The 15,042-nt window shown below is 30.9% G+C and overlaps 1 protein-coding gene across 1 annotated transcript; it reads right to left on the bottom strand.

Annotated features, from left to right (window-relative positions):
- Nucleotides 1-245: 245 nt before the first annotated feature.
- On the bottom strand, nucleotides 246-7,051 carry LOC134700443 (baculoviral IAP repeat-containing protein 3-like). Its single transcript, XM_063561835.1, has 6 exons — nucleotides 6,963-7,051; nucleotides 3,742-5,055; nucleotides 3,221-3,402; nucleotides 2,919-3,063; nucleotides 2,310-2,489; nucleotides 246-1,942 (listed from the first exon to the last, which is right to left on the bottom strand). The coding sequence occupies exons 2-6, from the start codon at nucleotides 5,033-5,035 to the stop codon at nucleotides 1,743-1,745; spliced, it is 2,001 nt and encodes a 666-aa protein (XP_063417905.1). The 5' UTR covers nucleotides 5,036-5,055; nucleotides 6,963-7,051; the 3' UTR covers nucleotides 246-1,742.
- Nucleotides 7,052-15,042: the final 7,991 nt, after the last annotated feature.

The following is a 15,042-nucleotide window of genomic DNA, read 5'->3' as shown; positions in this document are numbered from 1 at the left end:
CAGTTCATTATTTTGAACATACATCAACCCGTTATTTTTCTCGTTTGAGTTTGTTATATGTTTGTCTTTCGGTGCCTTTATAGCTGAGTATGCGTTGTTGATTTCACACATTATTAAAGGCCGTACTACGGTGACCTTTAAAATCTTTTATTTTTATTCACAGCGTGATTTGAAATAAACTTTAACATTTCAATAACCATAATTTAAAGTACACCGCTTATTCATATCAATAGATAAACAATAAATATGTTGCATACTTCTTTATTCAGATAACACTGATATAGGTATTTTAAGTTACTTTCATAAAGAAGTGAAGGACATGTCATGTGAATACTGCATAATAAAACAGTTTAAGCCTATACAACACAGTTGTCTTCACTAAGAGGTGTAAACAAATCGGCAAAGGGTATCACTAGTGAAACGCATGATGAAACAACACATGTGTTATCTTACTTATAAAGAAAATACTATGTCAGCATACTTTTAAATTATCACCAAAATATATATGTATATGGCCAAAACGAAAAACGATAGATGGACAAACAATGTCTGTCTACAAACAAATACTCAGACTGAATAACGTACATAAACCTCATTAAAACCGGAGTAATCAGCACAGGCACTTGTCTCAGAAAAAAAATTCCTGTATATCTTTATATAACAGGTATATAGGGGGAAAAATTCTGAGACAAGTGCCTGTGGTCATCAGGAAGGGAAAGATGACCCAGTTCAACTAATGGCACCCGTCATGTCGTAAATTGTCAGTAAAAGTCGACGATTACTTGCAATCAATGGTGCCACGGTCAAGCAGAACCTAAGGGCGACCGTAGAATTTAAGTTTGAAGGAATAAATTTAAACTTTTACATTACATGTACGAATTGTTGGTGCAATCGTGTCCTTGTAAACGGCAACCTTCTTTCAGTAAAATACAAGCAAAGGGGGGAAAATAAAACAAGATATCTAATTGGTCTAATAAAGATGATGTTTTTTCCGTCCGGGTACGGGATTAGATTCTTTTAAAATTTGGCATTCAATCTCTGCTGTTGCACAACATAAAAATATACATATTATAATAACTTGGAATTGAGCACACTTGGAATTGAGCACTAGTGGTTTTATTAAGTATAAATAACATTATATCAATTTTAAACTTTTAACAATAACTTAACATAAAAAATATAACAGAGATAAATTTAAATAAGTTATAAACATTAATGGTTCGAGAGCAGTTTTACCACTATTCTTTCAATTTTTGTATTACCGCATTTATGTTAGATGTTCTAAAAGAGAACGATTAATGATTACATTTATATATTAATATACAGTGTATGAATAATAATACAATTATGAGAATAGTACATGTATGACAAAAGGTAGTAACAATATGCAATATGAAATAGTATAGTCTGTTGTAACCACACAGTAAGTAATACACATGTTTATTCTAATTCAAAGAATATTTTGTATTTGATATCTTCATTTTCGTTCAAAGAATGTTTTGTATTTGATATCTTCATTTAAGTTCAAAGAATATTTTGTACTTGATATCTTCTTAAACATGTATAACATTTCTTTCAAAGTTCTCGCTATTCACAACAATTGTTTAAACTTATATCTTAAATGTGCCTTCATTGTTGAACGTATCATACAATACCGTGACGTTTCTACATTTAAATAAGAAAATAATACTTTTACTAATCGTTCTTCAATTCAGACAATTGTAAAGTATTCTGGAAATATCTCAGCACATTATAGCTTTTACGGTTCCTTTGATAAAAGCTCTACAGATTGGACATCTTCGCAATGCTGGAGCGCAGTTAATGCATGCAGCCATGTGACCACATGGGAGAAAAACAATGGACACCGGTTCGTCTAAACAAATCTTGCAGGTTTGTTGATCTTTTAAATTTCTGTTCTCCTCTTCCAGACTCCTGATAGATACTGAAAGTATAGCTTTACAATGAGATATGCTAATAAAAAGATAAATCAGTTCATACTCATTCTTTTTTAGTCCTTACTTGCACCTAAAAATAGACATGATCAACGAAAACAAAATGTAAAAGGGTGAGATCTTTTTACCCAGTCTTAAATGGCTGATAACAAAATAATAAATTATTTATGGAGTATTTATTTGTCTTGACTGTGTAACAAAAAAAATTTAACAACTGGGCAAATAGTTGTATACAAACTTTTATCAAATGGCGTCTAGCCACAATTTTTTCTATGAATTTTCATTTTTATTGTCTTGTGTTTTAAATGTTTGTTTTGCGGGAATCCCTGTTATTTCAATTAATAGAAATATACTCACATTCAAGTGTTGTGTCAATTTGCTCAATGGTCTCTGGTGTTTTGATGAAATGTTCTGTATCGCCTGCTTGTTTTTCTTGTGTTGTGCTATGACTTGCAATAATCTGATCAGAGGAGGCACGTTGATTGTCACTCTCTTCTTTTTCACAAATGGTCTCTAATAATAGTGATGCCGTAACATCTGTAAAAACAAGATTTTGCTTAGTTTGTTTACACATATTGGCAAGTAGCTATTAAAGAACATAAATTTATGACAATTGTCTTCTTGTATTTGTTCACTCATATAACTATGATCACACTGTCAATGCACTATGTGTTGTCTTCTTATGCAATCATTGTAATTTTTTGATAAATAGTTACATAACACAAAGATGGTCACTTTGTTAAAAAAAAGACGCGTGTTGTACCTACAAAAGACTCATCAGTGATACACAAAACAAATGTAAACACGGTTAAACTAATTCCAATTCAACGGTGTTGGTATTCTGTCGATGTAATAATACCATTGCTATATGAAGCCTAAGGTATACATTCTATTATGTCTACATCTTTTTATGTAGATACCTGCATGACAAAGAAGTCATTGTGAGTAGTATAAATATGTACATACCATGTATTCCGGATTCTTTTAATCTTGCATAGGCTGTCTTTACAACTGCACATTCGTACCCAAAGTCAAGAATGGTTTGTACTGCTGGATTATTTGTGTATCCATTTAACCCACTAGGTGAATGCTTGTGTTCTTTTTCAGCCACCTAAAATATTAAGTACAACAAGCGTCAATTGATGGAATTAACTTAAGATAAAAACGCAAAATATATGCAAACAAATAAGATTGTGTTGTCTACATTACATTAGCTTATTTGTCATAGCGTAATAAATTGAAGTGTCCACTATTTGATTTGAACTTACATTTTTAGTTATCTCTGGATTTTCCCCTTGTCGAACAGCCTCAATAAACTTCTCTCCCCTGCACTGGTTAACAAATGGACACTTGGGATACCATCGAGCATGTTCTGTCCAAGGCAAGTCTCCTTCTTCCCATCTTCTAAGACCTCCTCCACAGAAAAAGCATCTGCAATGATCCTCGATACCTTAATATAAAGATTTAAAATTCATTAATTGTTTCTATAATGTTAAATACGAAAATATTTGTTCTCGGAAAGGCAACGCGGAATCTTTATAAAACCGTATATATACATACCTCTCGTTTTTCTGAATTATTAAGAAGTCTTTCCGTCTCAATCTTCAAAACCTGGAAAATAGTCTTAAAAAGATATTGATTTTAATTTTTTTTATTTTTAAGTTTCACGTTAAGATTTTCAAAATATGTTTCCTATTTTCTATGTAATTTTCATTATTGACAACTTTATCTTTAGATGAAAAACCGCTACATTTTTATAGGTTAATAAAATTAATCAACAGAAACTTACCGGTATAAAAGAAACCTGCATTGATCAGTTCTTCTGGCGTTTGAGTCAAGTATGAAGGCCAGTTATCAAATGATGACAAGCGAGTTGTCTTTATAGCAAATTTAGGATATTTAGGTTTTTCAAGACAAATGCCGATGCTTATTGGTGCCGTATTTGAAGCCGAAGATCCCGCAGTATTTTCAATTGCATGTGTTGAAGTTAGTTGTTGAGCAACATTTGTCGCTGGTATGTGAATGAGACCAGTTGTGTTGTTTCTAGAGTGAACGGTTTGCGTTTGGTTCGTCTTTGTCTGTGAAGAAAAGTATTCTGCTCTTTCCTGCGGCATTGACGATTCGGTATTTTCACGATTTCTGTCAACCGCAACAGAATTTTCACGATTCGTTACAACTGTGAAAGTATTTTCATTATGAGCTCTTGATTCATTTCTATGTTGTTCTTTTACAAACTCATATTGTTTCTCACTGATCACTGATAAATTTTCAGAATCTGCAGCGTTTCCACATGCACCTCCCGATGATGTATGTCCACCATATGTAGAATAAGTCGGCACATCATCTTGCTTTGAAATTTCACTTATATTCTTCATAACAAACGGACATTTAGGTGCCTTTTGCTTGTGAATTAGTTTTGGATCATCTATTGGTTTCCAATTTTTATGTGTTAAGCCACAAAAATAGCAGATAACTTCGTCTCCGTTTCCGTCATAGTAAAAGCCAGCGCCTGCGAGTCGTATTACTGAATGACATGTCTGTGGGTACGATGCGAAACTTGATAATCTACACCACTCAAATTGCATAGCTTCCTTTTTATTACCCGAATTTTTCTGTTGATCCACAAATTTATGATATTCCTCAGATTCCAACAAATACGTATTCAAAAACGTTTTTGGGTAGAAATGTAATGTTCTCACAAATCTTTGCAACCATGCTTTACTTTTTGAAATAAAAATAACCTCTTTTGCCATGCTAGGCTTCATTTGTTTAGTCCTCATTTTATAACACGCCAAATGACTTTTCGCATATTTTTGTGATGCGTCCATGAATTCGTTTTGAAATGTTTTGATACAAGCCATAACACAGCTAAGTATTGTAACAGCTGTTGCAAAGTTGGTTTTCAGTATTTGCTGTTTAATAAAAGTTTTCTCTGTGTCATCTTTGCGTGTGGCTGATGTTGTTGAATTCTCCTCATTTGTAAACTGACCATTCCCTATATTCGAGTTGTCTAGATGAATTACGTCCCTTTCAATGATCTTGTCTTCTTGCTCTTCGTTATTTATTGGTACTGCCATATCCATCCAAATAAGATTTTCTACTTCTAAAAAATACAAACCTATATAAAGCAGGCAATTATTTTGTCGTGTATACTGTATGCATATACAAAATAAATAGTATTTTATTTCTTTTCGGCATATATTTATATATAAATCATACAGAGTCGCCAGTTTATTCCGGAAAAACTAAAACTGGTTTTATGCAGTATTTATAAGTTAGAGTTATCTTTCTTTATATCTTATACAGTAGTTGTTTAAAACGTATGAAATCCGTGTAATATCTCCTCGCTTTTAGTAACTTGTGTTTGTAATGAGCCTTGAGTTGAAAATCAATAAGAGTGTATATAATCGTAAAACATATAAACCCTTAATAACTAGCTTAAGATGGTACACAAAAATCAACACATTTGCCATTAAACCAGTAACGCTTTATTATTTTAGATTCCTATATTCTTCCAGAACGATATGTCATTTTTCAGAGAATCAAACCGGACGGTACAATGTTTCAATGAAATATGCTTCAAGACATAAAATAATGATCTATGTGAGGTCATTATTTTTCTTGATAAAATTGCAAACTTCAAAATTTAATTCGTAAAATAGAATGCTATTTTGCAAATCTTTGTTGAAAATCATATTTCTTGTACGGTATATAAATCAAATACTAGTAATGCATATTCTAAGGTTTTTCATGTGGTAAAACACACCTCGGGTGTCAGTATTGTCCAAAGAAAGACCTCCCTACCTTCGGTCTTTCATTTGATCAACCCTGACACCCCTCGGTATATTATAATATATCAAATATCACAGGCACTTGTCTGAGAAAAAAAATTCCTATATACCTTATCATAACATGTGTTATAATAAGGTATATAGGGGGGAAAAAATTCTGAAACAAGTGCCTGTGTCAAATATATAACACCAGCTTATTTGACGGGGTTGTATTCATACAAATAAACTCATCATAGATACCAGGACTATTTTTTTGGTTTCGTCTACAAAAGACTCATCAGTGACGCTCGAATCCAAAAAAATTTAAAAGACCAAATAAAGTACGAAGTTGAAGAACATTTACGATTAAAATTACGAAAAGTGTTTGCTAAATTCAGCTAAAGTATTCTATGCCTGATGCAGAAAAGTCTTAGCATTTCAAAACTCCTAAATTTGGTAAACCGTTAATTTATGAATATAACCATATCAATGATAATTCATGTCAGCACAAAAAGTGTTGACTACTGGGCTGGTGATACCCTCGGGGAAATAAATATCCACTGGCATCGACCCAGTGGTTGTAAATAAACTCATCATAGATACCAGGACTAACATTTTTTATATACGCCTGACGCGCGTTTCGTCTACAAAAAACTCATCAGTGACGCTCGAATCCAAAAAAGTTTAAAAGACCAAATAAAGTACATAGTTTAAGAGCATTGAGGACCACAAATTACTAAAAGTTTTGCCAAATCCAGCAAAAGTATTCTATGCCTGATGTAGAAAAGCCTTAGTATTTCAAAAATTTTATAAATTTTGTAAACAGTTAATTTATGAATATAACCATAAAACATTGCCAGCATGATGGCCATCGTATTCAGTCAAATGTTACAGTGTTTTATTTTAATGATATAATGATGTAGTTCATATTTACTGATTTAGTTTGAGTATATAAATGATTACGTGATTGTTGACGTAATGTATAGTTCAATTTGGGTTCAGGTTTTATGGTTTTAAATATATTGATTTTTATTAATAATAGATTTTTACAATGTTATTTACTCATGATAGTGTAGTATATTCTTACAATAGATATATGACATATATACATGATAAATGCATGATATGTATGTTGCATTCCCAAAACATATTTAGACATAAAAACGTTTAAACGTTATCTTAAAGTAAAAATTGCATTTTTTTTTTAATTTTAGATATATTCAATGTTATTCAAACTTACCTTGATAATAAACAAGGAAGTAAAAATTTAAACTAGCACACGCTTGTTAACAGATTTGTTTATATAGTACTCATTTGACCTTGAACTTGTTTACATAGTATTCTTCGTATTTTCCATTGTGATTGCTGTAATTTTCCAGAAGTGTCGATTATTTTCTGGCTGCTTCGACATCGATGATTTTTTTTAGTTAACCAAAAGCGATTTTTAAAAAGTGCGATTTGATCACCTACTGATTTATTTCAGGAAACAATTCTCATATTGACAATTTATGAGTACTTTTATAAATTTACACGTTTTAATTGGAACATCAGAGACCAAGACTTTACCTCATCTTGTTATTGGCAGATGAACAAAATGTAGAGTACAAAGACTAAGGTACATGTATTTTATTGTGACGTGTTATAGACATGTATGATATTTTTGATGTATGTTTTAAATTGGTATTAATAAAGCATACTGTTTAATATTCTGTATTTTTATGAAAGTTATTATGTTAGAAACAGTAACTGTGTGAAATAACTTGCATTATAATACCTGTAATGCTTGTAGTCTGGAACATATGATAACTGAAGCAAATAAGTTTTAATTAACATTTAATAAGTATAGTAAGAACAATTACAATATTATGAGTTTTATTGAATTATTGTCATTTGTATATTTGATAAACTGATTGAAGTTCATGATATAATTTACCAGTTCATAGTAATAAGCCACTGAATTATCCAACTGTATGTCTTGTAATTTTGTGAAGATCCAATTGTAGAAACCGTAGTAAATCGTAGTAAATTCCACGCACCTGTGCTTGAATTTTATGAATGAAATGTTCTGACATGCGCAGTAGAACCCATGTGTCACTTGGGACGATTGTTCAATAAAAACACTATTTTTACGTGTTGGCAACTGTTTTCACATACTTCTTGTAATTCCTTTTAGTATTTGTAATCAACGTCTTCAATGTTTTGTTGATGTTAATGTTCATTTTCCTTGATATTTCACATTTTTATCCGCCGGTGACACTCAAACTTTTCGCAGTGTTGTTTACGTATTGTGACTTACGGTGGCGCTGTATATATTGTTGTATTTTAGTTACCATAGAAATTTGTTTAGTACCATGCATAAAATGTTTATTATATAAAGCGTACTTAAATTGTATATTATTGTGATTTTTGTAATTCATTATAGAATTTCAATATTTCGTTGGACGGCAAGCGCGCGATCCAACAATCCAACATTGACGTAATTTCGACGCTTGGACGTCAGTTCTGCTAAAACTTTTGGTTATTACAGTTAGTATTTTATTTGGTCGTAATTTATTTCAGTCAAAATGGTTATTTTTTCTTAGAAACTTTATTTTTTAAAAGGTAAATTTGTAAAGGAAAATAGTAAAGTTAGCGTTTTCAAAGTTTAAAAAGGAATATTTCATTTTAGCGGCAAAGTTTTATTTCTAGTTTATCTTTTAAAGTTAGGATTATTGAAATTGTTCATTGAAGTTCATGTTTATTGTTAACGTTTGTCTTTTTGTAATAAATAGAATTAAATAGGTCCTAAAGGTCTGGAAATTATAATAAATAAAACAGTTTATGAATGGTATAAACTGTATTTCATTATTAGTTATTCAGGAAAGGCTCTGAAATATAACTAATAATAATAAACATTTTTTTTTATGTAACTGGTGAGGTCTCAGTTACAACTTTTACAAAAATAGTTAGAAAGAGGTCTTCTGACTAAATTTACTAGAAATTAGTATTTTCTCTTAGGGTAATTTATTTTCTTATTAAGATAGCAGGACTCAGCCTTTTTATGTATTTTTCTGTCACACCAACATATTATCTCTTGAGTGTAGAGATAAGTTAATAAATATCTCTTGAGTGTAGAGATAAGTTCATAAATATCTCTTGAGTTTAGAGATAAATTACTACAGTTATTATACTGAATAGATTCTTGTCATATCATTTAAGTCTATAATTTTAAATATATTACTAGTCAAAATTGTTGTTTATCTGGAATTTAAATGAAAATATATGATTCTTGAGATGAATAAAATATAGAAACTAATTTATGTGACTTTTAACAAAGCCTATATTATACTGACCAGCTCATATCTTGTCATACTGACGTTGTTATTTACAAACTACTCATAATATTTGAGTAAAAACTCTTGGGTCGAAGCATTTCAAGCCCCTGCCCGCTACACGTACTTGCATGTAAAGTAAAGAAATTGAATACTCTTGTTAGAATAGAATTTATATGTATACATGCAAACAAAATACAAAAAAATTATAGCATATTTCGAATGTTTTATGATAGGTAAATGAAGTGTTAAAGATATCAGAGGGACAGTCAAACTCATAGATCGAAAATGAACTGATAACGCCATGGCTAAAAAATAAATGACAAATAGACAAAAAATAGTACACAAGACACAATGTTCAGAGAAAACTGAAGACTAAGCCAAAATCTGCGGGTGATCTCAAGTAAATTGCAGTACAGGATTGGAAAGACAACAACAAAGTCATGTTCTTTTTAAACGAAATGAAGTAAAACAAGTGAACAAGTTATTGTGACACGTATGCTTTTAACTAGAAGACTAGGAAATTTACACCAAAATGCTTGAATAAGATTAAACTCATTGCCGGTTTTTATGAATTGATTGATATATTTTAATAAGTGTCTATTTATGGTTGTAATGTTGCATATAAACATGTTCAGTTTTTTTTTTAAAGTCATTATACAACCATACATATTTGTGATTGTTTGATATACTAAAATGCTTGAATTTTATTCATTTTACTATCTTTTCTTCATGTATATTTTGTTGTTATATCTAATCCAGAAGCTATATTCAACATAAAGAACAGCATAGCATGAATTACCTTGAAGTGAACGCGATATAGTGAATTGCAAATAAATAAATCCCAGTTGAATTCATGTTCTGTTTCTTCCTCGTTCGGACCGGATACTTCTTAACAAATCTAATGGAAAAAACAATGTAAAAAAGATAGAAGAAAATTTAGCAATAATACATATTTCCCCCGCCTTTCAAATTGGGAATTGGAAATCTGAGACAATTTTGTTTTATTTTTGGCTGATGCTTTTATATTGAAATTGTTTAATCTTCTGTCATTTTTCGTATCGAAAGGATAATGATTTATTTTTAATTAAGCTATTGACGTTATGAAAGCTGAGCAAAACCCAAACTCAAGGTTATATATTATCCTTTTTAATTATACGGAAATAATGAATAAAAGTTTTTCTTGAACATGTTGAATATGAAATGTATTTTCTTCCATTTAATTAATCCGTCACTTTGAAATATTGGAAGAAAAAGACTTGCTACGTATGAAAATAACCTCTTCATAGATACATGGCTACTCAACTCAAGTTAAAACAAAAAGTCCAATAAAGTACGAAAGCATAAACATTGAGGCTTCCAAAGGTATAATACTAAATACAGCTTATGTAAACTTGAGAATGGAAATGGGGAATAAGAAATAAAGGCAGCATCAGTAGTATACCTCTGTTCGAAAGTCATAACTCGCGATTAAACTTAGGGAATCTGTTCCTGGGGTAGAATATCTGTATTATTTCGAAAGTTTCAAAGTTGTGTAAACAGTTCCATCATATTTATGACCATATGAGTAATAATAAGTGTTGACTACTGGACATGACAGTGCTAATTTTAAGGGAAACATATATTGGCAATAGTATCTACCCAGCGTGTGTATTATTATAGATACATACATTCACAATAATCCATATAAAGTTAGTCACTAATGAGTATCGTTCATGTGTTCATTTAGTAGCCTTAATGCGTCAGTAATCATATTGATACGTATTCCTTCATTATTCTAAAATACGAATTTATCTATTTTAATCAAGCATATGTCATTTAGAAATGGATTTGAAAATATGCTTTTTGTGGACTTCGGATGTTTTCTGCTGATATGTCGGGTTGTTGACTCCTTGAAACATTCCCAATTTCTATTGTCAATTTTATATTACCTGACAAATATAACTGCAAAGAAATGTTCTAATCCAATGAAAATAACATGTGAACAAAATTAAGGAGAACAATGTCCTGCTATTGGCCTTTTAGTGATTTTTATTCATGGGCGTTTTGTCTGGCGTAAAGAATATAAGCCTGATGTCTTTGATTATTGTTCTTATATAAGGACGTTTATGACTATCATTCAATGATTGAAAAAAGAACGAGAGATACTTACGTTTCGTGCAAAACAATGGTGTGTAGTGCACATGCACCCCCAATTTTTGGTGGGGTTCGTGTTGCTTAATCTTTAGTTATCTATGTTATGTCTTGTGTACTATTATTTGTCTTTTTGGTGTTTTTTTTGGGGGGGAGGGGGGGCATCACATTGTTAGTTTATATTTGATTAATGAGTTGGAGACACAGAAAAACGGCAAAAAAAAAGAAAAATATGATGACAATACACAACAATTCATCTAGAAATAAGAAAACAGAAATACTTTTTATCGAAGTTCTCAGACGCTCCTCATTGGCAATTAAATTAGAGATGATAATTCAACAGGAAGTTTTTTTCTTTTTACTTTTTATGTATAAAAAATAGTTTTGAATATATCCCTTATTTAAAGATGATTTATGTTAAGCGTTTTTCATTGTAGTAGCATTTGTTAAAAAAAAATATTTATTATAGTTCGAAGTAATATTTTTCAAAAGAAAATAAATAAAAGTAAACTGCTTCAAGTCACTTACGATTTTCAACAATGTTGTGCAACATGACATTTTATAAGTATACTTTCATGTGTGTGAACATTGTAATTTTTAATTAACTCGTCATCATCTTCCTATCAAACAAAAGAAACAAATATTAAAGATATATATTGTTGTCCATCTGATGAGTGAAGCCTTTTTCAACTAATTATAATATTTCATTTTTATGTTGTACTGTTATACCCCTGTCCCAGGTTAGGGATCCCGCTAACATGTTTAACCCCGCCACTTTATTTATGTATGTGATGTCCCAAGTCAGGAGCCTGTAATTCAGTGGTTTTCCTTAGTTTATGTGTTACATATTTGTTTTTCGTTCATTTTTTTAATTTTAATAAGGCTGTTAGTTTTCTCGTTTGAATTGTTTTACATTGTTATATTGGGGACTATTATAGCTGACTAACGGGTATGGGCTTTGCTCATTGTTGAAGGCCGTACAGTGATCTGTAGTTGTTAATGTCTGTATCATTTTGGTCTCTTGTGGACAGTTGTCTCATTCGCAATCATACCACATCTTCTTTTTATATGAATGAACAATTCAAAAAAATACATAGCTGATGATACCAGCCGGAATCATCTTTCATTTTTATTTTTTTATCTTCAGTTATGGTCGTATTTAATATTTTAAAGAAGCATACTTATAGACAATGTAACCGAGAAGCATGTGGGACATTTTTTTTTTATCTTAACATGCTTAACATCCTATTAAAAAGAAAGGCACTGGTTTGTTAATTTAAAGCAATAACATAAGGACTGGTTAACGCGAGTGACGTGTCTCAATCTTATATAAAGATGAAAATCTTTTTTGCAATTCAAATAGGACTACAAAATGAAAATAATACCATAGAATACAGATTACTTTCTATCCCTTCTTTCACCTTTTTGACAATTCTCTAGTTCTTCCTAACATTGAAAAAGTTTTATCTTAACTAATATTATTAGGAAACCTGGATTTGTTTCCTCTCAACCGATCTAGGACTTTTGAACAGCCGTATATTACTGCTGCCTTTATTTGTTGAAATCAAACCATTGCCACACTGAGGCTTTACAGAACAAGTGATTTTCTGTCCATGAATGAAAACCAAAGTACAACGAACCTGGTCAGACAGATTTGAAGATCTTACAATCATTCTATAAACAAATACAGTTGTCTTGCTTCTAATTATCTCAAAAAACTGAGTAACTGAGAAACTGAACTAATTAGAACTCAACTTTGTACAAGAACCTGATAAGAGGTAAAAAATATTGATTCTTCATAAACATCGCATGTAATGCTTCACCTAATCCTCTTTCAATTATTCACAAATTACATGTTAGTCCATGCCAAATGAATTTCCTGATTCTCTGACAATGATTTCTTAAGTTTAGTCTCTAAAGTCTGCGTCCCTCACCTAGGTCTATTGCAACTTAACCATGCACATTCACAAACATTGCAGACTAAAATAGTATTCATGACAAAATAGGTCTTTTTTTTTATCTAATGTTGCTGATAACTTTTTCTGCTACTAGTTTTTCTATCTTTAGCTTTTACCCAAAACACAAAAAAGGGTTAAAAAAAAAATCGTCATTTCATTCCAATCATTAAATTAAGAGTGTACTCAACTCATTTGTGATTCTGGTATTTCTGATCATTTTTGCTGTCTATCTATATCTTACATTTTTTTTAAAGATAATACTAATAGGCAACATGCAAAAGAGTAAATAATCCTAAATGAGTCTGCTTATTATTTTGACCTTATTGCAGATCGTGTCTTGCTGATCAATTTTGTAATTTGAAATATTAAACTTTGTATAATAATTTTATAGATTAGATGCAGAACACTTATACTGAACAAACAAAAGGCTGTCAGGAGCCTGAAACGCTCACCTTAATTTTTATGGTTAAATCTCTCATCAATGATTATTTTGGCTTTTCAATTTATTTAAATCTTCTTTGAATCGTCCTATTTTCTTCAAAAGCAAAAAAAAAAATCATTTTCTCCTATGTTCGATTTTAGCCATAGGAGCTATGTTTCTTGACATACAAGGAAATAAAATATAAAATTTATACTAGATACTCTGAAACTCATTTAGCCAAAAATTGGCTGAAATTGATACAGCAGTTTCAAAGGAGAAGATTTTTTAAAGTAAGTCAACATGGTGAACAAATTGTGAAAAAAGTCATTAAAGGACAATAACTCCTTAAGGGGTCAATTGACAATTTTGGTCATATAAATTATTTGTAGATCTTACTTTGCTGATCAGTTATGCTGTTTACAGTTTATCTTTATCTATAATAATATTCAAGATGATGACCAAAAACTGCAAAATTTCCTTAAAATTACCAATTAAGTGGCAGCAACCCAACAATGGGTTGTTTGATTCATCTGAAAATTTCAGGGCTGATAGATCTTGACCTAATGAACATTTTTACCCCCATGTCAGATTTGCTCTAAATGCTTTCGTTTTTTGAGATATAAGCCAAAAACTGCATTTGACCCCTATGTTCTATTTTTAGCAATGGCGACCATGTTTGTTGATAGATCAAACTTCGGATATAATTTATAAACTAGATACCCTAAGGATCATTCAGTTAAAGTTTGGAAGTATTTGGCCTAGTAGTTTCAGAGGAGAAGATTCTTGAAATAGTTTAAGACGACAGACGACGGACGCCAAGTGATGGCATAAGCTCACATAGACCTTTGGGCCAGGTGAGCTAAAAACATCATTAAAAAGAAATTACTCTTATAATAAGTTTTCTATCCCAAATTCATGTATTTGGTTTTGATGTTATATTTGTTATTCTCATCAGATTTTGTCTAATGCTCAGTCCATTTCTGTGTGTGTTACATTTTAATGTTGTGTCGTTGTTCTCCTCTTATATTCAATGCGTTTCCCTCAGTTTTAGTTTGTTACCCCAATTTTGTTTTTTGTCCATAGATTTACGAGTTTTGTACAGTGGTATACTACTGTTGCCTTTATTTATTCTGACACTTTCCACTTAACAACCATATTTGAATATATTGTTTTGCTGATTCCTCTTCAACTACTTTGAAAGCATAAAAATTATGAACAATTCTGAACTTAGGGTGGTGTGAATCAGATGTGGATAGAAAAAGACAGATCATATTTATAAAAACTCATTCTGATTCAAACTAAAGCTGACATCTTCAAATGCTGGATTATGTTTTACTTCAATTTTTAACCTAAAATAAAGTGTCCTCTGTAATAAACAATTATGAATACTTACAATTAATTCCTTAGAACAAAACATCTATAATTCACTGATATTGAAATTTTGAAACCAGACATAAATTAACTGGCAAGGATTATTTCAAAGAGAACAACTGCAAT

Source organism: Mytilus trossulus, unplaced genomic scaffold (genome assembly GCF_036588685.1).
Source record: "Mytilus trossulus isolate FHL-02 unplaced genomic scaffold, PNRI_Mtr1.1.1.hap1 h1tg000138l__unscaffolded, whole genome shotgun sequence".
Classification (NCBI taxonomy): Eukaryota; Metazoa; Mollusca; class Bivalvia; order Mytilida; family Mytilidae; genus Mytilus; species Mytilus trossulus.
The sequence above is the reverse complement of the archived record's forward strand: the minus strand, read 5'-3'. Positions and strand labels throughout refer to the sequence as shown.

Excerpts from the sequence above, each read along its gene's own strand:
- LOC134700443 (XM_063561835.1), bottom strand. The coding sequence starts at position 5,035 with ATGGATATGGCAGTACCAATAAATAACGAAGAGCAAGAAGACAAGATC. Across the intron at positions 3,403-3,741 it reads TGCAGGTTTCTTTTATACCG|GTATCGAGGATCATTGCAGA; the intron begins GTAAGTTTCTGT and ends CTTTATATTAAG. Across the intron at positions 2,490-2,918 it reads AAAAGAATCCGGAATACATG|ATGTTACGGCATCACTATTA; the intron begins GTATGTACATAT and ends TTGTTTTTACAG.